General features: G+C 36.6%; 1 protein-coding gene across 1 annotated transcript in view; it reads right to left on the bottom strand.

Annotated features, from left to right (window-relative positions):
- The window catches only part of EXOC2 (exocyst complex component 2), a 127705-nt gene that overhangs the window by 92883 nt on the left and 11999 nt on the right, over positions 1-22823 (bottom strand). Inside the window, exons 2-5 of the mRNA XM_063401340.1 lie at positions 20563-20718; positions 15704-15880; positions 14158-14284; positions 3993-4106 (exon numbers count right to left, since the gene is read on the bottom strand). Coding sequence (XP_063257410.1) covers positions 3993-4106; positions 14158-14284; positions 15704-15880; positions 20563-20680 — 536 coding nt within the window. The 5' untranslated portion in view covers positions 20681-20718. The remainder of the gene's footprint in view (positions 1-3992; positions 4107-14157; positions 14285-15703; positions 15881-20562; positions 20719-22823) is intronic.

Raw genomic sequence — 22823 nt, 5'->3', positions numbered from 1 at the left:
GTAGACTAACTACTAAAATATCAGAAATCTCTTTAATAATATTTGTTTAACTCTGCAGCTTTACTCACAATCCTTTTTCACTTTTGTTTCTGAATTAGTGTTTTTATGTTGGTTTAGACATATAGTTCAGAATTGAATACAATGTTAGTGCAAAATAAAGAAAAGCTAAACAGATTCCTGATTTATGACGGTAGGGTTTTTATAAGCAATCTGCTGAAATATTTTTGAAAGACATTTCAAGGGCAATATTAACTGCCAACTCATTATTGTTGTTGGTATGGTAGCCTTTTTTCTATCTTAGTTTCCTAATATTTCTCAATTTTTGCCAGTTTACGTTTGATTTCATATCTTTATTTTTTGCAAGCACCTCACCTTGATTGAGAAGTCTTATGTTGTGAATAAATCGTCATTAATTGTAGATAACTATTTTGTTGATGATGATTAATATGACCTCAGTAGTTATATTACTTGATTAACTACAAAAACACCACCATGAACAAGCTCAGAAATACCAATATAGCAAATAATTTTCATCCTTAAAGTCTTTCTTCCTAGTTGCACACCAAAGCAATTTCCCTAATAAAAAAAACAAAACAAAAAACCAAACCCCAAACAATCCAAAAACCTGCGCTACACCTCTGTGAGGTGAGGAATCAACGAAGTAGAAAACTAAGACGTAAGACAATTCCATCAATATTCTGCCCATTTTAAAAAGAGGTGGTACAAAAAGACACATTAAGAGAACAAACCAAATTTCAGCTCAGGCAATGAGAAGGCTGTCACCACCTGCTGGGAGACAAAGCACACTGGTGCACTTAGAAGCACTTTTTATACTGATGACATTTATACAACATTTTGCCTAATTTTCTGTTTCCATCTGCTGGACAGAAATAACATTACTCATTACCTGGACTGGTCCACTTGGGCATATGAGAAGTATTTACCAGCAGCAATTTCAAAATAACAAAATCTGTACAGTTCTCCTTTTTAAGCACTGTTTCATGTTACCTGAAGATCTATTGGTTTGTCAAAATAGTTTATTTCTATTTCACAGGATATTGCCAGATTAAAAGAATAAGTAAAAAAGATGTTATACTGATTTCTGAAAAGGAATGTCCTTTAAGGAAAAAACAGCCATAAGCAACCAAAATGTCAGTGCACCCCACATTTACCATTTCCAATAGCTAAGGTTATGTAGAGGACAAAAACTAAACCTTTGCTGTGTTTCCAAAAAAACAGTACAAGTTATATCGGACAGATATTTATACAATTCCAGAATATTTTTAAGACAACACATTTTGAATTGGGAAGAAAAAGAAAAACAACTAAAATAGTTTTCCTGCTTCTTTATTTTGAAGAGATACTTACAGTTAGATTCAAAACATGACTGGATTCACCCTACCCTTTGAGCATTTACTCCTGATGAGTTTTACACTGCTCTTGGACCTTCAACACTAAGATTTGAATTTCATAAACCAATATACATGGAGTTAATATGCAAAAAACCTCCAGATTTCATTTTCATTTCATTTTTATTCCTATTTCCTATTTGGATGGAGGAAATCATTACTTGAAACTGTTGACATGCACAGACACAAATTGATGGAACCTTTTTCAGCAAGAAGGATGAAATAGTTAAGCTGATACTAGACAAAGTGTTAAAATTTTTTTCTTTCTTTTCTAAAAGCACCTAACTCATTCAAGCTGTATAGTCACCGATATTTATCCACTCCTGAGCTTGTGGCTCAGCTTTCTTAAAGCAGTGGCCATAGCTGGGCAGAGCACTTAAACTGCAGCTTTTACAATGACAAGCAGAATAATTATCTCCATATCTTACCTAACACATTACTGCTGAAACACCCCAGAAAATGATTTGCACTAGACAGTCAACTTTTACAAACATTGGATTGCCTTCTGTATGACTGCTTTCCAATCCCAGGTGTGTACTCTCCTCCTTGCCTTTCCCACACTGCTTTGAGTCTTGAATTCAACAATTCCCCAATCATTACAGCCACAGCTGCCACTGGTTATCACATCCCCTGCCTTGTCTGCAAGAATCAGGTTCAGAAGAGGAGCACCCCTGAAGGCCTACACAGCAGCCATGTTAGAAGTCTTGTACAAGAACCAGGGTCTGCTCTTTGGAAATTTCCCCAAGGTGCTTAAGGAAGATTTCTGCACTTCCTCACGCCACTGCAATGTCACCCATTCCAGACTCTTGAACAAGATCTCAACCATCCTGCTCCATACCAGGGCCCATATATTTATTCCAGCTGTTCTTCACGTAAAGGTCAAGTCCCTCTCTTCTTTCCTGGGTATCTTTGTCAGGTGGCCTCTTGCTACCCATCCCGAAACACTAGGTACATAAGCTATCCCACTTTATTTCAGTGGTATGTTTGGCTAATTCCACATGGAGTTCTGTCTCTCACTTGTTTCTCAGATGGCACATGGGTGTGTAAAGGCACTTGAGGGTAGACACATCCAGCCAGTTTTGTAACTTCCTACAGCATTCTTAATGCCATCACTGAACCCACAGATAGTACTCTGTCCCTTCATTCAACTGCAGGCTGTTATCACTCTCTCCTGATATTCTGAATTTGAAGTTTTTGACACCAAAGTACAAACCTGCTGGCAAAGATGCTCCCACACTCCCACCCCACTTTTTCAAATGAATTGCATTTCTCACTTAGCAGTCTTTGTCCTTTAGTCATGGACCTGGCTACAGAAGTAAAAAGTGCTGCTTTGAAACCAGCCATGTGTGAATCTACAGGATGCATCCCTATTACCTGAAGCTTTCTCCCTCATGTCTAAATCAAAGGGAATACCTGGCTCCCACATTCTTCACTGTTCTCCCCAGTCTGCAATCACTCGTGATCTGTTCTCTGTGGGCAGTGTCACTGGTGCCCACAGGATGAGCAACAAAGTGGAAAGAGTCCAAGGGCCAAACATAGAGGAAATTTTTTACGAAGACCTGCATCAAAAGCTGTTTACTCTTCATCTTTTTATTATCTCCTCAATTTTTTAAAAAAACTTGATAATCCCCAGAGTTATCAGATTCTGACAGACAGAATTAATTTGGAATAACTCCTCTTAGTTACTTGATTTCAAAAGATGCTGTCACTATACGTGTATTAGGTAATAACGTTCTCTTGCTGTTGTGGGCCTTTAAAGTACCATCATTTTTAGGGGAAATTTAAGTATTTCTCAAGTAGAATAATGGTTATTTCTGGAGCTTCAAAAACCGGATATCCTCCCATACCCAAAACCAATAAGCAACCCATACCTTTTTCTACCAGTAGGAAACAAAACTAAAACAATTTTTATTTCCCTTTGTATTTCCCTAGCTGAAAACAACAAAAAATCCTCATCTTCTGCATTAAAAATTTCTTCCGGTATTATGTGAACACAAGCAGATAAAGGTTTTGGAACTCAGTTATACATGCAAAAATATATTTTTATAATACATTCATGTAATTACATACTATCAACTGTATTTCTAAATCAGGATCTTAAGAAAATCTTGTCAAGATTTTAAGGGATTTACCTAAAAATCCTACTTGCTTGTCCAACTTCTGCTACTGTAGCATTTTCCACAAGTGTTAACTATGACTTAATTGATGCTAACAATTCTAGTAATCTGTTCAGTGCCCCTAACATGTGTCTCTGTTCATGACTTAATACCTGGAGTTTCCAGTCAATGCATGCTAACTTCTTGATTCCTAAAATTTGAAGAAAGACAGCTTCCATCTGACATTGGGGGATGGGAATAAAAAAATCCCCATCATAAATTAGGTCTGGTTAAAAACAAGATCTTTCTCAGAAGCAGATTAAGCAAACTGATTGATTCAAGTTTCAGGCCAAGCAGAAACACCAGAAACAATTATGACTACAGTTCTATTGCTGCAAATGCAAACCACTATTGACACATCTACTGCATAATGAAATACCATCAGTGACTTGCATTTAAAACAATTACTTATATGATAACAACAAACCTTGTTGTTGAATGATTCTCAATCAGGTACCAGGCAGCAGAAAAGTTTTCACTTGTGAAATCAGCGCTCATCCCGGGAAAGAGCGACTCTAAATCTTTTTGAGGAAATCTGCCCCTGAAAAATAAATGTTCATGTCTTCAGTGAAACATAGCCTTGTAAACAGTTTACAATTAAAACAGTCACAAAAAAACCCAAACTAACACAAAACCCAAACTAACAGCAAATCATTTCCCGATAAAATGGGAACATTAACTTGTAACTCACCTTGAAATTAAATCCACTGTTACAGATCCATGTAACATGACTGGGAGAGACTGAAATGTATTCTAAGTAAAATTAATTTTACCATTTTGATTTCACTATTACACATCAGACAGAAAAGTTGTCTGTACAAAATGCTTCTATTTAACTTTAAAATGGCAGGACATTCAGAAGGTTGACAGCTTGTATATGATCTCACACAATTATTGCTGACTGGTTCCTGAGCACCAGAAGTCACAAAGAAACATGAAAGGGAGAGATAGGCAGAATATACTTCCATTACATACAAACACTGGAAAAAGTATAATACTGAATTAAAATAATTCTCTTGCAAAGCAGAACACACTGATCTGTCTGTTCACTGTAAACAAAACAAAGGAAAAACACGCTTATCTCTAGTGACAGCCAGCAGGTTCTGATAGTTTTTATTGAGTCTTACAAATGCATGCAGACACCATGCGAGCCACTTCCTTGTGGAAACAGATTCTCTACAACATGATTTTAAAAACTACAAGTAGTTTCTAAGGTACTCATGCAGAAAATGTATTCCATTCACTTTAAGTCTGCTTAATAAAACTATCTAAAGCACTTTTTGATGATAACATGACAACCCTCATCCTCAGTCCAGACACACACTCAACACTTGGCTACATTTATTCCACCATGCACTCAATACATCACCAGGTGCACTCCCTCCTCTCATCTTCCCCACCAGCTGCATCCCATCTTCAGAGAATAACTGTGGCAAGCAAATTCACTTTTGGTCAGCCATAAAGGGACTTATGTCTCTTTCAACTGAAATATTCTTATCTATTCCAAAAATTTACCATTTCATTTTTGGATCACAACATCCAACTCAAAAGACAATGAAGTCCCTTTCCGATACTCACAAGTTAGGTGAGCTTTGCTATACAAAGTATACCGTATGCAAATAAAAATCTGCTATACTTTGCATTTGAGAGCAAACCTGGGTGGGAATATCAATCCAGAGTCAGTTATAAGAATGGCATTTAACACAAATGGAAAGCCATTTAAATGGACACAAAAGCAGTGATTTGTTAGTTTTAGTTTTTGCTGTAATCTAAACATGTTTCAAGATAGTTAAAGCTGTTTTTATTACAAAAAGCAAACAGCAGATTAAGTGAAACAAATCTAAAGGCGGACACATTAAAAAGTACAATTATATTGAGAGGAGTTGTTTCCTGGAAGTTTCTTTTCATATCCAAATGGCCATTAGCACAGGCAGGTACAAAGGACCCACGTACATAATGACATGGGACAGAAGTCTTTCATCAGCAGCACCTGATTACAGCAGGGGCATGAAACAATACTTTTTAAAAACCAGAAAAAAATCAAATGAGATGCAAGAAAAAGTGATGACAGATATGAATAGTAGAGATAGAGGGAAAATTGTGTGAGGAACAAATGCAGCAAGAAAAAATGAGGGTCCCAGCATTTGCCTGTGTTCAATGAAAAAATGACGACGTTAAAATAAAACTTCTAGGCATAAGTAGTGAGATTCAGGATTTTCAAGGACCTTAAATTTCATTAATGTTAGTAAGCAGAAAATGCTGATGAATGTAAGAAGAAAGTTTCAATTTATTCTTCATTTAAAGACAATTTAAGATACTTTATTTTGCCCTCAAATTAGTCAAAAGTGCCCAGTAGGAACATGAACTTGAAGGATAGTACTTCACGTGTGATGCAGAGGACATTGGTACAAAAAAGCATTTATATTAGAGCCACACATGGAGACATCTTTGTGGACAGCTGCATTTTTAATGCTAAAAAACAAAACCAAGGAAACAAATTTGAATTTTCAGGAGAGACTTGGGCATTCTTGTGCAAGCACTATGTAAGTAAATGCAATACAGAGGCAGAATTTCCATGTATGTTCTCCAAAACCAAGAGACAGATCTAAGACAAAAAGCACACACACACACAAACTTACCACTACCAAATGCTACTCATTACTGCAGGTTTATAAAGGATATGTATGACAATTTATGCTTATGCATGAGCTATACAATTCCTAGGGGGAAAAAATGAAACTATTTTTAATATATATATATAGAAAGACGAAGATAGACTTGTAATCAATTACTGCAAATGAATCTTGTCTACAGACAGAGGGACACAAATGAAGGATATTTTTTTCAGTTTGATGTTTGACTGCCTTGAAAAGTTATTAGGAGTCTTTTTTCCCAACAGATGTATTTGTGTAGAACCATAAATTAACAATGCTTTTATCTGTGCAGACATATTTTAGACATAGTCACAACAGACTAGAAACATGAATGTGAATGTGTGAGGTATGTTAACAATATGTTATACTCTATGTTTTAGTATCCTTACTTTTACCATACATTTCACCAGTAGTTTTGCCACTAACAGATATGCTACAGCTTGCTACATACAGACTTGCTACAGCTGTCTTGAAAACAGAGTTCACACTAAAATGCTCAAACTGAAAGCAACTGTATCTCTAGCACATCTGGCCAGATGCTTCTAAAATATTAGTAAATTAAGTAAGTCAGTTTTTGGAAGTTGTTCTCATTAAAACTTCCTTACCATTTACTAATAAACAAGCCCATATGTGATCTGAGAAAGTATTTCTGGTTTATTCTTTTCAACATTATGGGGTGAAGATGAACCAGTAGCAAAAACTTAGATCACAATGACATGCAATTAAACTGTAAATCATTTCTGTCTTGATTTGTTCATTATACAAGAATTACTTAATGAAGGATACTCAATCATTATTAAAATGTAATCACTTTTTAATAATGTAAAAGAAACTGGAAACCACAAATTGAATCCAGAAAACCTCAGAAAAAGAAGAGTGAAGCTTACCACCCTTGACAACGCTAAGTATTACACTACCTTTACAATGCCAGCAAAGGTACACATACTGGATTTGCATACTAGTACTTTCTGCTAGGCACATTATTTTACCTAGACTAGAACTAGATCTGGTACTAGACCTGTAGTTAACATTTTAAAATAGTCTTATTCGTGCTTCAGCAACAATTTTAAACTCAAAAGAAACTGAGATTTCACATAGTGGTTATATTAATGAGAAGTATAATAAAAATACACTTGGTTACAAGCAACTATACACTTTCACTTTCCTCAAACACATTTTGAGTACAGTTAATAGAGTCAAACAACAGTAGATGTAGTGGTCCTTGCTTCCATGTAAAGGTCATGCACATTTACTTTGGATTTAAAACATGTGGAGTACAATCAATTCACTTGTGCCACAAGTGCCCATCAGTAGATGTCCCTCCTTGCACTACCCCAAACTTCAGGTTCTTTATAGCCTAATACCAATAAACCTAATTTAACAGCACAGGATACATGGGCTCTTACAAATTCTACTACAGAACTTGTGCCCATACATAGCATTTGTACTTTCCAGAGATAGCTGCAAATCTCAATGGGTAAATCACAGCATTCAAGCAGCCACAACCAAATAAGAGCAATAGAATGCAATAAATACTAATTAACAAAGCTTGACAATGAACACAATTTAGCAAGTAGTAATTTTTCTGGGAAAATTGTTTTGCTCCCAGAATTTTACTTACAGTAGTAATTTCGGCATATAAACAATATTGGCAGATTAAAGATGCATACCAAAGGAAGATACAGCCACCAAAAGGTAACTTGAAGCTCAGTTCTACAGGAGTTTACAAAAGGTCAAAAGGAGCAACTTTAAATAAACACAGATTCTGAATAGCAACCAGCATAAACAAGCTCCAGCCAGAGCTGCTGTACACTCCCGCTCTGTCTGGTACCAGTCAGACTCCTTGAAGCTGGCTTTGTACCAGCTGTGCTGTGTTAATAATGCATGCTAAAAGACCAGCATAAGGGACACTGGTGTAGACTAAACACGACAAATCAGAAGGCGTTAACAAAGGTCTCCCCAATAGCAACAAGCCAAGGGTGTAATTCCTCCCTAGTAGCATTGAGTTCATTAGAAATATGAAAACAAAGTGGCAACTGTATTTTGGAACTGGCAGAATGTGGTAAGAGAAATCTACTAAGAGATTATAGGCTGGTGGCTGCAGCTAATGAATTGACCTAAAAAGCAGTGTTACTTTATTTTTTAATGTCATAAAGCTAGGACTCTACTGAAAATCTCCTTTGCAGCTTTCAGAATTTTTTCACATGTATCTCTGTGATCAAGTTTCCACCTGTCCATCACATTCAGTAATGAAATTCACTGCATTTCCACAAGCCATTTAAAATTAAACATCTCAGCCTCCAGAAAGTCTTTTCCTATCTCGTGGTAGCAAGCTGGCGTTTACCATTAGATGGCAGCGTAAGATCATCTGTTTCCTTCTCCCAGATGAACTGTTTTGGAAGCTGGCGTGGGAAGAGGGAAGCATCTGTATTGAGTGGGTGGATACAGAAGTATATGGAATGTACTTAGCATGTCAGCCTTTGCTTTCATGTACAAGATGGATCCATCAGAGTGACCTCTGCTACATGCAAAACAACAAACACTATTCAAAAATTTTCTAACCACCACTACGTCTGACTGATGTTACTGTTTTGCAGAGAATTGAATTTTCTTAGCCTGACAGTAGTTAGAGGAGTCAGAGAACCCTTGGTTAAAACAAGGACTTGTCATGCAGGAGGAGGAAGTATGTGATACATCAGAACAAGCAATTCATTCACAAATTTCACACAGATGTAAATTCTCAATCAACATATTTCAACCAGTGTCTATGAGACAATCTCTCCCAGAACCATACAAAATCCTGAATGATCTTGAGTTACCAACCTGCTTTTGTAAGAGCTCTAAACTGCTAAAACCAATCCAAGTACTGCCACATTGCTGCAAAGATGAGAATTTTCACACCAAGTTCCACATTTCTCACACTGAGACAACTACTCTGCACACTCTTTCTTCCTGCAACCTACTTAAGACTTCTGGAGAAGCTGGTTACCCAATGCTTGGACAGGTGTAATCTTTGCTGGATTAAAAACTGGATGGCCATGCCTAGAGAGTGGTGGTGAATAAAGTTACTTCCAGCTGTTGGATGGCTCCTACTGGGATTCTTCATAGGTCTTTACTGGGGCTGGTCTGGTGAAGTATCTTTATCAATTATCTGGACTATGGGATTGAGTGTACTCTAAATAAGTTGGCAGATGACAACAAGCTGGGTAGGAGTTTTGATCTGCTGGAGAGTAGGGAGGCTGCAGAAGGATCTGGACAGGCTGGATTGATGGGCTGAAGCCAGCTGTATGAAGTTCAACAAGGCTGAATCTTGCTTGTGTCACAACAACCCCAGGCAGCTACAGGCTGGGGGCAGAGTGGTTGTAAAGCTGCCTGGCAGAAAAAAACCTGGGGGTGCTAGCTGACAGTGGCTGAACATGAGCCAACGTGTGCCCACATGTGCAAGAAGGCCAAGGGCACCCTGGCCTGTGTCAGCACTTGTGTGACCAGGAGGACCAGGACTGTCCCCCCGTACGCAGCACTGTGAGGCTGCACCTTGAATGCTGTGTCCAGTTCTGGGCCCCTCAACACAGGAAGAAGATTGAGATGGTGGAGCACATCCAAAGAAGGGCAACAGATCTGGTGAAGGGTCTAGAAAGTAACTTTCGTGAGAAGCGGCTGAGGGAGCTGGGGGTGTTTAGCCTGGAGAAAAGGAGGCTCAGGGGTTACCTTATCACACTCCACAGATGCCTGGAAGGAGGCTGTAGCCAGGTGGGGGCTGTGGAGGCCCAGGGGCCTGCCACCAGGAGAAACACCCCTCTAGATTAGAGTGAGGAAAACCTTCCTCCCACGGGCCTTTGCAGCCACATGTTAGTATCTCTTAGGTTTTGTTTTCTATCGGTTTGTTAAGTTTATGTCACCCTGTTCAACCCTCGTTCACCAGATATGCACCCCTCCTAGAATGTTCTTCCTTCCCTTGAACCCCATTGGCTCTCTCTTGCCACAGTACTCCACCCCTGTTACCCTGTTGGTTCCCCTCGGTTCCTATTTACCCCCTTTCTCCCTAACCCTATTGGACCTTGACCCTCAGATCTGGCTGTGCCAGGTGAGGTTCAGGTTGGACATCAGGAAGAATTTCTTCACTGAAAGGGTCATCGAGCATTGGAATGTGCTGACCAGGGGAAGTGCTAGAGTCACTGTCCCTGGAGATGTTCAAGAAATGGCTGAACATGGCATTTGGGGATATGGTTCAGTTGACAAGATAGGGATTAGTCAAAAGTAGGACTCAGTGTCTTTGAAAATCTTCTTCAACTGTAACAATTCTGTGATTCCATTCTATGATTCAATGATTCTGTAAGGGTTCCTGGCTACATCTGTGTAACACCACAGCCACGAAACTCCTTGGGGAGGAAGGTGGCACAGACACACTCTGAACTGAATGCAGGCATAAAGATAGTGATAGGACACTAAACCTTTGTATCAGTAAAAATTAAAAACTTGAACTCAAAGATTAAGTATTTTAAATACCTATTTTTTGATGGGAATTGAATATCTCACAGCATAAACACAATAGGCACTAAGCTACATCAATGCCAAAAGACTCTTATCTGATTGGATCAGCTCTGTGTTTTAGAAGATGAATGAACAAATTTTAGGAAGGGAGGAGAACAAACATGTGCAAACACTCTTCTGCAAATACATTTGGGACTTCAAGCGTCACCACCACCAAAACACAAGACTCAGCAAGTTCAGGTTTCATTACAATATAAGTGATTTTTTTATTAGCAGCTGAGATTCTTAGTTACATGACCCAGGAACTGCAATTAATTTTTGGAAAATGTGAAGATCTTACCAGCCAGCAATTATGCATACTTACTACTTGCTAAACCTGCAGGCTGAAAGGTGATGGCCTGAACATTATGTACACATGTAGAGTTAAAATATCTTGACTATACAAGTAAAATTTTAAATATCTTGATTATGTAAAAGAACAGCCAGGAGGATGACTGTATATACTTAGTTACCTTTTTTGCATCCTTGCAACATTTGAATTTGAAAGACAATTCCAGTGTGCATTTTGAGTATATATGTTACTCCTGCAATATATCTATAGGCAGTATCCTAATTATTAATGTCAGACCCACCATTAAATATTTCCCTTAATTCACAGTTCAAATCTTTTGTTCACTTAAGTCTCAGTCACTCCCAATTAAACTCTTAATGTTCTATCTACTGAGTCTCAATAACTTTTTTTGTCTCTGTGCATGCCTAATAATTCAGAAAACTGCTGTACTGCAGCTCTTCTTTTCATTACTTACAAGGTCTTTTTTTCTCTGATTTCGAGGTCTTATTTGCAGCACCTTGAAAACATCCACCTGAATGGTTCAAAAGCTACAATAATTTTTAAACATATTTTAATTGGACAAAATATCATAAAAAAGCTTAAGAAAGCCACAAAAGGAACTTTTAAAACCAAGTATAACCCACATTAAAAAAAAAAAACCAACAAAACCCCTCCAAAAAACAACTAAATCATTCCCAGGGTGCAGCATGTCTTTTCTGTATCATTTGCTAATGCTTGATAATCGCTTTCTACAGGAATGGCTTCTTTCTTTTTCAGTCTGTAGTTCTAATCACCTTCCTCTGCCTTCTCTTCAGTATGCTCCTATATAGTTTATTCCTATTCCATTTTATCACATCTGTTTTTCACTGCTGTTCTCCCTGAGCTTCTCGATTAACGTTTCTTTTGTTTACCGCTATTTGCATAACCAATACAAAGCACTTCTTTCCCTCCTTGTCAGCCATCAGGCTGCAAGGGTTGTAAATCCCAACAAGTTAGACCAATGTCAAATGGTCTTCAGAATTAAAATACATTCCGATCTGCACATGTTTAAAGAAAAAGTTTAAAGAAACCAAAGGTATGAATAAAAGAGGGATCCATAATGTTGCAGATCCTATCTGCATATTATTAGGATCATATTAGGATGTCTTTTATTTTAAAGTATCCTAACAATTTTTATCACTTCTGGTGAATAATATTCCCATATCAAGAAATGGTTATTACTAATTTCATGCTTTTTATTTCTTAGTTTACAATTGCCTTTTTTAACTCCCTCATACAACTTCTCAATACTTACCCATTCCATATGTTAAGTATTTGCAAACATATGAGTTTAGCTAATCTATATGGGAATAAAGATTACTTCATAGAAATAAACCTCACATTGCTCCAATTTATCAAGAAAACTGAAAAAATTTCCACTGAGAAGGCACTCTTTAATTAAACCCAGAATGTTCATCCATAGTCAGAACTGTGCTGTCAACCACAGCATGAGGGCTGACCAGGCTTCTACTCTCTCTGCACAACATAACCCCTCAATTCCTTTACACAATTACTTGTTGTACAGATCAGTGTTACATCTCAAACTGGTGCTTGCCATAACCTTCCTGCTTCTCCTGCAATGAACCTGGGAGACCAAGAACAATGAACTAGGCTTGATATGCTTGCCCAAAGATTTTGTAATTCCTTCCCTCTACAAAAGGTTATTTCCTAGCTGTATTTACATGTTTCTGATTTATGTCTTTTCACACGAAACTTCAGGTTTCAGTTACATATTTTCTAATGCTTGGAAAAAAAACATTTAAAATACAACATAGCTGGTTTTCTATTTAACAAACGTTCAAATAGATAACTCTAAATTAAGCAAATCCTAAACTAATGCAGCTTAATTTTCTATGTGATAATTCTTAATCTATCATACAGACCATGTCTTAACTATAAGTAGAGACCCAAGAGAATCAGCTAACAAAGCACTCACTGCTCTTTGCTGTGCAGCACAGTGGTAAAAAGGACTGTCACGGGGTTTTTAATTTACAGGAAGGGGAAGGAAAGTGGAAGAGCGACAGAAAGTCTTCTAATAACTGGAATACTGCCAACAGTACAAAGGTCCACGTTTTGTTGGGGATTGGAAAACTGAGGAACATGAAAGAATTACCTGTCAGAAGTTACACCAAAGGCTAAAGAAAAGTACTTAGAGATAAAAATCTCCACCTTATTACAAAAAAATAGGTTAGTACTTTGAAAAGAAAAAAAAATATATATATTCAAGCTAGGAAAGAAATGCACAGCCAGAGGCTGGAAGGTGACGTGGAGCCACTAGAAATCCCATATGTATTTTGGGAAAGTGCAGCTTTCTCATCAGAACATGGTATCAACAGACACTGCAGATTCTTTTCAATGCATTCCCCCCTCAAAAACAAGAGTATTTGGCAGATGAGACCTTAGTAATAGTTTCATTTTAAATAGCCTTTTGTTTGGTAGAGCTGGCATCCTGATTGAGAGCAGTATTCCTGATGCTATTTCTAAGAGTTGGGCAGGTTCAAAGAGTGTCCCATTTAAAGACCTCTAATTCCATTTATCATTCAGTATAAAGTTACTATTTAAGACAAAAAAAGTCATAAATTCCACCACACTTAAGAACTAAAGTAAAGAAGACTGTGGGATGGAAAACAGTATTAGTATTTCAATAAAATAAACTAGCTGATGTGGCATAATAGATCGAATTTTACAGTGCAATTTTAGCAAGAGATAGCAATCTAATATCCTTAAAAGCCCCATGAAACTCAAATGCAACAGTAGGTATTCTGTAACTACAATGTATAAATCTGAATCCTTAAGTTATTTACCAATCCTCAAAATCTAAACATCACTGGTGTTCAATATATCACGCTTTTAGATTATCTACAGTCCTAATTGATGATCCAAAATGTAAGATTATGAAGCAGGATACAATGTGCACTAACAACTCTGACTACCAAATACTTGGTACTAGCAGCTAATGGATGTATGTGTTTTTAAATCTTTCCCTGCCCTGCAAACCATTAAACTTTCCTGGAATCCACAAAGACACATATAGAGAAAACCACTAAAAAAGTGGATTAAAGGCATTTGGTACTCACTTGTCTATCTCAATACCAAGCGGATTAGCTGGACGTAAGGACAAGGGGGGAATCCCTTTGTTCCTGTCAGTGCGCATGTCATAATAGTTCATTTCATCCACCCAGACAGCAGACTGATCCAAGATACCTAGGGAAAACAAGGCACAGATCCTTAAAATAACAAGGGCAGTCCAGCACCATCAACTTCTAACATACTGAATTAATTTGAAAAATCCTGATAAATATAAAATGCATGCCTAGGTAATATACTGAAAGATACATGGCAAAACAACCTGGATGCAATTATGCTAAATTATTTTATTATAGCTGCTGAAAAGGTATTCACAGCTGGGCATCAAACATTACCCTCTTGCAGACTGCACAGTTTCATGTACAGTAGGAGCATTTTCCTGTCCACAAAGCATTAGTACTTTCATTCCTGCAAGTATTTTGGTATCTATCCAAACCTTGTTATTGGCTACTTTCAATAGAGCAATTAATTTGCGTATTTTAGGGAAGATTCCTTTTCTGTCCCATTTGCTGTCTAAAAGGTAACTGAACTTTGGTCACACGCCAAGATAAATGACTTCAAGGACACAGAACTGACTTTATTTCCAATGCCTTAGCACAGACAATGCATAAAGGTGAGGCACGATATGTCCTGGAATCTCAGCTGAAAATGGAGCCAGCCATACCCTTGGCCTTGTCTTCCTTTAACATACCCACCAGATACTCAACACCACAAACTACTCCATCCCCACACTTCCCCATATTTTCAAATATGAATTCTCCTCTCTCATCACCAAAAGCTCCACTGTGTCACATTTGCACTTGCACATTTCACTTTTCTATTATAAAGATATTAGTGCAGCCTGGGAGAAGTTACATGTTATTTAATTGTCACTGAAGGGTTGAGAATAAAAGCCTGAAACAGTTCTTGTGGGAACCCATGTGTTACGAAAGATAACTATCCAGCTTCATCAATGAGGGGTTCTGAGCGAAACATTTTCAATCCACAGGGTATTTAGGCTGGATTCTAGGTTAAGCAGAGGTCCTAGACTGCTTGGCAAAATAATTTCAATGGCTAAGCATCTCATGAGAAAAACTTAAGACTTTTTGTCTTGCAGGATGGTTTGAATTACAAATAAGAAATAGCACTGAGGACTCAACTTTCTTTAAAGGATTAACTGTCAGCTCAGGATTTAGGTGTAAAGCTCATGAGCTGGTCAAGATTTTTATTTATCTGGTACATTTAAGAATAATTACAGGATCTGACGAAGTTTTTGAAAATTTTAGAAGTTTAGAGCTATTCTTTAAAGAAAAATAAAGGGCTACTTTTCATTCATCACTGGGGGTTTTATCAAGATATTGAAAAAGTAATAATTTTACATATACCCTGAGTTTCTCTCTCTCTGTGCATATTTTATTGATATACTCTGCATTTTCTAAATAACTGAAAACTATCCTGAGGTGGATCCATTTCAAACACACATTTTATGCAAAGAGGCATTCAGTCACATCTTTGCTCAGCAAAGAAAATAGATGTGGATTTGAACAATAAATATACCTATTTTTTCAGGTTTAAGCAGTTTGAAGGAAACAGTTGAAGTTCCTTTGCCACCAGACTTTGTAGTAACAATAATGTCTCCCTTGTCATTTTTAGCCTGTCCAACTCGACATACAATTTTACTGGCAGACATCCATTCTGCAGTGAGGAGACAGTTATGCCCGCAGATTGTTAAACCTGGGAAAAAGAAAAAAAAAAAGAAATATTCTACTGTGAATAGAAGTATCTTCTGAATTCTGCAATGCAAATTTCTTTATGATGCTACAGGTGTTTTACATAAATATATAATCCTTCACCAGTCCCCTTCAGTCAATTACAGCCAAGGAATCACAAATACATTTTTCAGATGTTTCCTAGGTGACTTCAGGTATTTTGCCCCAGTGGCAATTCAGGAGACAAAAACAGTGCCTGTTTGAAACTTATTTAATCTCTTCCACCACTTCTGGGCTACTGTGACTTTTCCTTCACTTAGTACAACAGATTTTCTGTCTGCAAGACACTGGAGAACTGCTGTTCAGTATTGTATTTCTGTGAAACTTCCTTTAAAAGCTGCATGCAGCAAATCTTTCAAAATTTCAATCTATATGTCTTTGCACAGAAAAAAAAAGACACTGTAAAATATTTACAATGACTAATGTCTCTTCAACCTTATTTGTTTAACAGCGTTTTTGTGGACACAGAAGGCTATTTTGGCTGATGTGGTACTAATTGACAAATATTCCATCCCAATCTCTTGTGTAAAAAATCCACGATGAAAGACTGATTCTGATGAATAAACCACCCTTGTTACATGAAAAAATTGTCATGTAATGCTCATCTATTTCCTCTTCTACACTTTCTCACACGAACAATGACAGACTATGATACACAAAAAGGTCTTTTCTCATACTGACAAGATACTGACAAGCTTTAGTGTTCAAGAACACCTCTTATGACTTAAGAGTCAAGGTGCACCTTAACATAAGGTCCAAAGTTTCCTGAGATTTCACATCAAATTGGTCTGATCCATCAAACCAATCATCAACTGATTACCAACCAACAGATTGGTTCTGATCAGATCAGGACTCTGGACGCTTGAATAGATGGATTGTTCTCTCAGACCTAGAAGAACAATTTCCATATTTGTAAAAGGAGTTCTGCTGTCCTGGAAAACTGGCAAGATCCTAACTGCTCTAGTATCAGTTTAGAGAACAACTTCATTAGGTTCTTCTTAAATAACACCCTTAGCTAGAAGCATTTTGCCTTATGTCCAAAAGAACAAGGCTGTACTAGTGTGTTGGCTGTACTGGAGTATAAATTAGTCAGGCGGAGTAGTTCCTCCCCTGTTGGCTTGACTTTTGTTTTTAATTTCTAGAAAGCTTTGACCATTTTAGAAAATACTTAGAGACAGAAAAGGGTCAGCATATGGCTTAGTACCAAAGCTTCACACTTATTTTCTCTCACAATTTAAGTCTCTGACATGACACAGCAGACAAATTTGGCAGTTTTCATGGCTGTCAGACATAAAAATGCATTACTCCCTGCCAAAAATTGAAATTGAAATCCAAAAAATAAAAAAGCGGAAAGGCACTGAATCTTATTACAACTGAAATTAATTTTACTTGAGAAAGGACAGTAGATTGGTTTCTTAAATATTCTTTCTGAATAAAAGGGGGGGAGTGGGATGAAATGGGTTATACACACAGAAAGATTTAAAATAAAAAAAAAATTGCTTATTTATTAATAAAATTTTAACCAGGTCAGGTTTTAGTTTCACAGGAGAAAAGAAAAAACCCTATACATTATGGTGCATATTACATTTACACAATTATATAACCTTATGTTATATTGTTATATTATTACATCTCTTACAGTTCTATGCTAGCATCTTCTCTGTGGGAAAAAAGACTGTGACAGGAACTAAGACTAACTGAAATACTTTGCCCAAACGATTCCCAAACATGTTTTCACTCTGTATTTTCTGAATTCATAATTAAATTAAGCAATACTTTAAAACCCAGTATTAAGCTATAGTAATTTAGGAGTGTAAAAGATTTTGAACAACAACTGTTTGAAGATCCTTGTATCAATTTTTGTCTATTCATCAGAGCTTCCAAAAGCTCTCAAGAGAACAAGATCACAAGGTCCAATACTTTTGAAATGGCAGGAAATGGCCTTTGCCTGTATTTTTAAAATGCAAAAGGAAGTTAAGTTTCTATCAACCTTTTAGATACCACATGAAACATAGTAATGGCACAACACAATTTGTAAAACAAACAAAGGCATGTTGGGGAAGAAGTTATGACAGCACAGTTACCACATTTCTTTCTCCAGAAATAGGAAACTTCACTTTAAATAAAACTTAATTTGAATCTGTTGCATGATACAAAGATCTCTGAGAACATCATTCTTAGCTTCTAGTTTTTATGTGTCTTTCTATAAATAGGCATAATTAATACTGTTACAGAGACTTTCCGAATTTGGTTATATATAAGGACAATTTTACAATGTCTAAAAAATACAGCTACAAATGTCTTAAAAGACAAGCTAAACCTTGAAAACACAAATGTTACAGGCATATCCTGGATTTGACATTTTGTACCATGAGCTATAGAGTTACAAATAAAAAGTTTATTTGGTTTCAAAGATACAAAGAAATTATTAGAAGACTCTCTCTTAAATGAAACCAAAAGAATGTTCTTCTATTATGTGATACTGTGTTTATGTATAGAAAGAAAGTTTCTTGCTTTTCCTTTTACACTAATGCATCTCAAACTTTAGGACCATCTCACTCAAACTCGCTTAACTCTCATACCGACAAAGCCTCACTTTTCCAAGTATTTCCATTCAAGTAACAGGGAATATTTACAAGCCTAATTTAACCATTAAATGAAATCATTACATATATGGAGCCTTAGTCATTTACCGGAGAAAGCTGACAACTAAGCTAAGGAAAAAAATAAGGCAACACATTATTTACTGTTACCTCAAAGCATAAAATTATTAGCAGCTGTGTGTTACAAATGTTACTCTGAAAGAAATAGAAGAAGAAATATTAGCAGTTGGTCAGCTGTAATACAGAGGTACAGTTCAGGACATGTCTTCCTTCCAAAAATGTCACTCTGATCATTTCTAAGAGGATCACACCAATGAACACTTGAGGCTATTGAAGTGCATCAGCCACACAAAAACACAGAAATATACTCACCCCTAACATCATCGGTTATTTGAGGATTTCTCAATATGGATTCTACAGTGCACCACAACCTCACCTAGCAGCTCAGGAAAATACCACTTCCCCTTTTGAGAGACAGCAAACTGAAGTGGAGCAGAAAACTGCAGTAGCTTATGCTTGGCCATAAAGATCATTGTGGTGGCCATGAACGGAATTTGTGAACCTTGGTTTACAGCCATGAAGCGAAATATTTTTTCTAGCAAAGCCAAACAAAATTCCAATGGCCTTCAGAGGAGTCATGATTCCACAACAAATTAGACAAATTGTCTCCAACATGACTACTGAAGTACACATATGCATAACTTATGAAAGAAATAAGGGAAATTCCAGTAGTTATAGTTAACTTGGATTCTCAGTAGATTTTACAGAGTCCTTCTCAAAAGGCTTAAAAAATGAAGCAGCTATAGAATACAAACTTCTAATGGATAAATAGCTCAGCAACATAGAAACAGGGTTACAATAAATGATGTGTTTTAACTGAGGAAAGTTTCCACAGGGTATATGCCCCGATCACTTATGTTCAGTACATTTATAAATGACAAGATAAAGAGATTATAAAGTTTGCTGATGATATTCATTTATTCAGAGCATGAAGACCATAAACCCCAGAAAAATGCAAGCCAGAACTTATTAGACTGGGTGATGCACTGTAAAGTAGATATTATAACACAACAGCTGAAATTCATGGAACAATGACAAGATGCACCCAGACAAAACCCTAAATTCACAGACAGCAGGCTCAAACTGACTACTAAACCTCATGCATTTAATCATGGAATTATAGTAAGCATAACAACAAAAACGTTAGTTTGATTCTCAGTAGGAGTTATACAGAAAACAGCTCTACGGCTGAAATACAAAACAAAAGTGAAAGTACAGTGTTATGCCACAGGGCATGCACATCCTGAATACAGGACACAACCAAGATGTGTCACCCACAACTGGTAGTGAAAATAAAAGAGATTCACTGAAGAACAAGAACAAAGGCCAAGGATACATGCATAAAATTTAAATAAGTTAAGACATTTCAGCCTGAAAAGGAAGCAACAGAGCCTTAATGAACAAGGTCTGTGACCAGGAGAATCAGTAAAAAGATCTTGTCTCCTCCTTCAGCACAAGAGCTATGATGATTTTAATGAAATTAGCATGTTAAAAATCAAAAGAGCAATGAAAAGAGTTCTTCACATATTGTATAGCTAAATCACTGAACCTGCTTTGTCATAACTGCTACAGATACACAAATTGACTTTAATTCAAGGCATAGCAATCGCAGTGACTTTCTGAACACACTGAAAACACTTCCGACATGAAAATTTCAATGTAGAAATTCTCAATTCCTGAGAAAGTAACAAAGGAGCATCTTATTACATCTACCCTCCTCTAGTACACTGCAAAAAGCATTCACTCTGTCTTCATGTTCAGCATAGAATGCTGAGCTACATTAAAGGTTCATCTAAAAAGGTACAGTCACTCTGATTACTTACACACTGGGCAGCATCCCTGAATTTATGGATTCATGTGTATATTTTTGTAAAGGGCATTCCTCATAGCATCCAACACAGATTCTATCATGCAAAAAATTTATCTCTGATCATATCCAAAATGTTACCTTCTGCAGTACCAAAAGGATGTTTTTTCAACTTACCTATGAGGTCTGTAGGTCCAGTCCCCAAATTTTCTCCTCTAATTGTCACTTTTGTCCATGAGATGCCCTCATTGGGAGAGATACCGGTTACAAGTGGGGGCTGCCGTGCTCGAGACATGATGACTGTTCATTTACTGCTATCTGAGCTGCTTTTATCTGTTCATCAAGAAAGAATAAATTAAAAACCCCAAAATCATATAAAATTATTAAAACAATTTAAATCTGTTCTTCTAAAATGGTAGGGAAATATAAATATGGAACACCACCCTGCAAGTCTTTTTTGACACATATAAAACAATAAAGAAAAATTATACCTTCTTTACACTTTTAAATAAATTAAATATGGCTTTGTGAAAGAAAGAAGAAGTACATTCAGAAAAATATTAAACCTTCAGAATGCTTAATGAAGATGTATACACAGACTTCAAATTACTTTTGTCAGAATTCAAATGAGTCTATTCCACCTGCTATTTGAAAGTTATCATTGTATTCCTTAGCAAGTTCAGAACTGTTAATCTAAGTTAAGTAATAGACTATGATTACATATTTGGATAACTTCTCCATCAAAATAAGACTTACTGACATAGTCTCATGTGAGGGAGCCCTCAGCACTTACTTGCATAAAGCATCAATGTCAACATGCACTGAGAAAATTAGAACATGACTTGCAAACACTACACTAGCAGAGACCATCTACAAAACAAACAATACCCCAACATATCAACAATGTACATAAAATTATCAAAGAAGCATTTCCAGAAGAGTATTCCTTTGTGCCTGAAATTGAGTCAACTCAGACCAGTTTAACTAGCTTTGTCATTAATAAGCTCTATAGCTCAAACACAAATATGGTACCCATGTAATGGGGTCCACATTTAGTTTACTATGCAACTGATCACTAATTCCTGTTTTTTATTAACAGTTTCCTTTGTGTAGCTCTGCAGCTATAAACAGCTATAAGAAGCTGAGTATATATATGTATGATGATATATATATGATAAGTGTAACCTGAATTACAACACTTACTAAATAACACCACCATTCCAAAACCTCAATTACACATACACAACACTTTAGTGTAAACAATTTTGAAAGTTCAGGTTGGTAAAAATACGTGGAATATAAACCAAGCTTCATAAGGCTCCTCTTAGCTATTGTTTTTTGAATCAAAATGTATTTTCTACTTTTATTAGCAAATGGTCAAGTCCACGAAACCTAGAAACTCTCTAAATCATCTCCAACAATAAATGGCTGCAAAACTGCAGTTTCCAGGTACCTGCAGTTAAGACATACTAGAACTAAGACATACTTGTTTCAGCTGCTTCTGCATGTACAAAATACCTTCCTTGTACCAACATACCCCATGCTTTTACACAGCCTCCCAATATTTTTCAGCAGTAGTATCTAGACCTGACATGAGAATCAAAGAAGCTCCCACTGACTGGTTTCTTTCTTACATTCCAAAGTTGGAACACACACTGAAAATGAAGATGGAAACAAACAAGGCAGAATTTGGGAGGAAAATCTCATGCTAAAAGTAATCAAATAGTGCCCTCAGACCAGGATCTCCTGTCTCTGTCTGTCCATATCACAGGTGCATAGCAGATCACTTATACAAAAACTTTGAATTCTGATCCAACTTCAAAGCCCACAGCCACATCTGAAGTCAGTGTGAAATGCATCCTGAATACAGGGAACACTGCACAATGCTCTGAAATATTTGGGTACTAAACAACCACCTCCATTCTATAAATATTCTATAAATATGATTTTAAATGTCTGTTTCTTGGTTTTACATATTTAAAATGGGAATGCTATCACTCATCTCAAAATCTACTTTTGACAACAAATTCATTGACGTAGAAAAGGCCTTTACATACCCTGAAGACAACAGAAATATTAAAATCTTCAGAGAATGTTTCAGACTGAACAGTGGGCAATTAATAAGAGATGTAAATTCATGTTGAACAAGGAAGAACACAGCAAGTTGCAGTATGTGAGCCATGTCCAGTGTATGAAGCAATGCTGGTACGGGCCCACGATAACACACACAACGTGTATCTAGTTTGGCTTTGTATCTTTACCTGGCAAACCAGATAATATTTCTTGACATTTAAAACTACATAATGCATTTAATAAAACATTGGTTTCTGGGGTTTTTTTGCAAACAACCAAGTGATAAAAAAAAAAAGTTATATAGTATTATATGGGTGCTCTTAATAGTCCTACATGTGAAATACTGGAACATTTTACATGAACCC

The sequence above is a fragment of the Prinia subflava genome, chromosome 1, assembly GCF_021018805.1.
Source record: "Prinia subflava isolate CZ2003 ecotype Zambia chromosome 1, Cam_Psub_1.2, whole genome shotgun sequence".
Classification (NCBI taxonomy): domain Eukaryota; kingdom Metazoa; phylum Chordata; class Aves; order Passeriformes; family Cisticolidae; genus Prinia; species Prinia subflava.
Note: the sequence above shows the minus strand (reverse complement) of the source record. Positions and strands in the feature narration are given on the sequence as shown.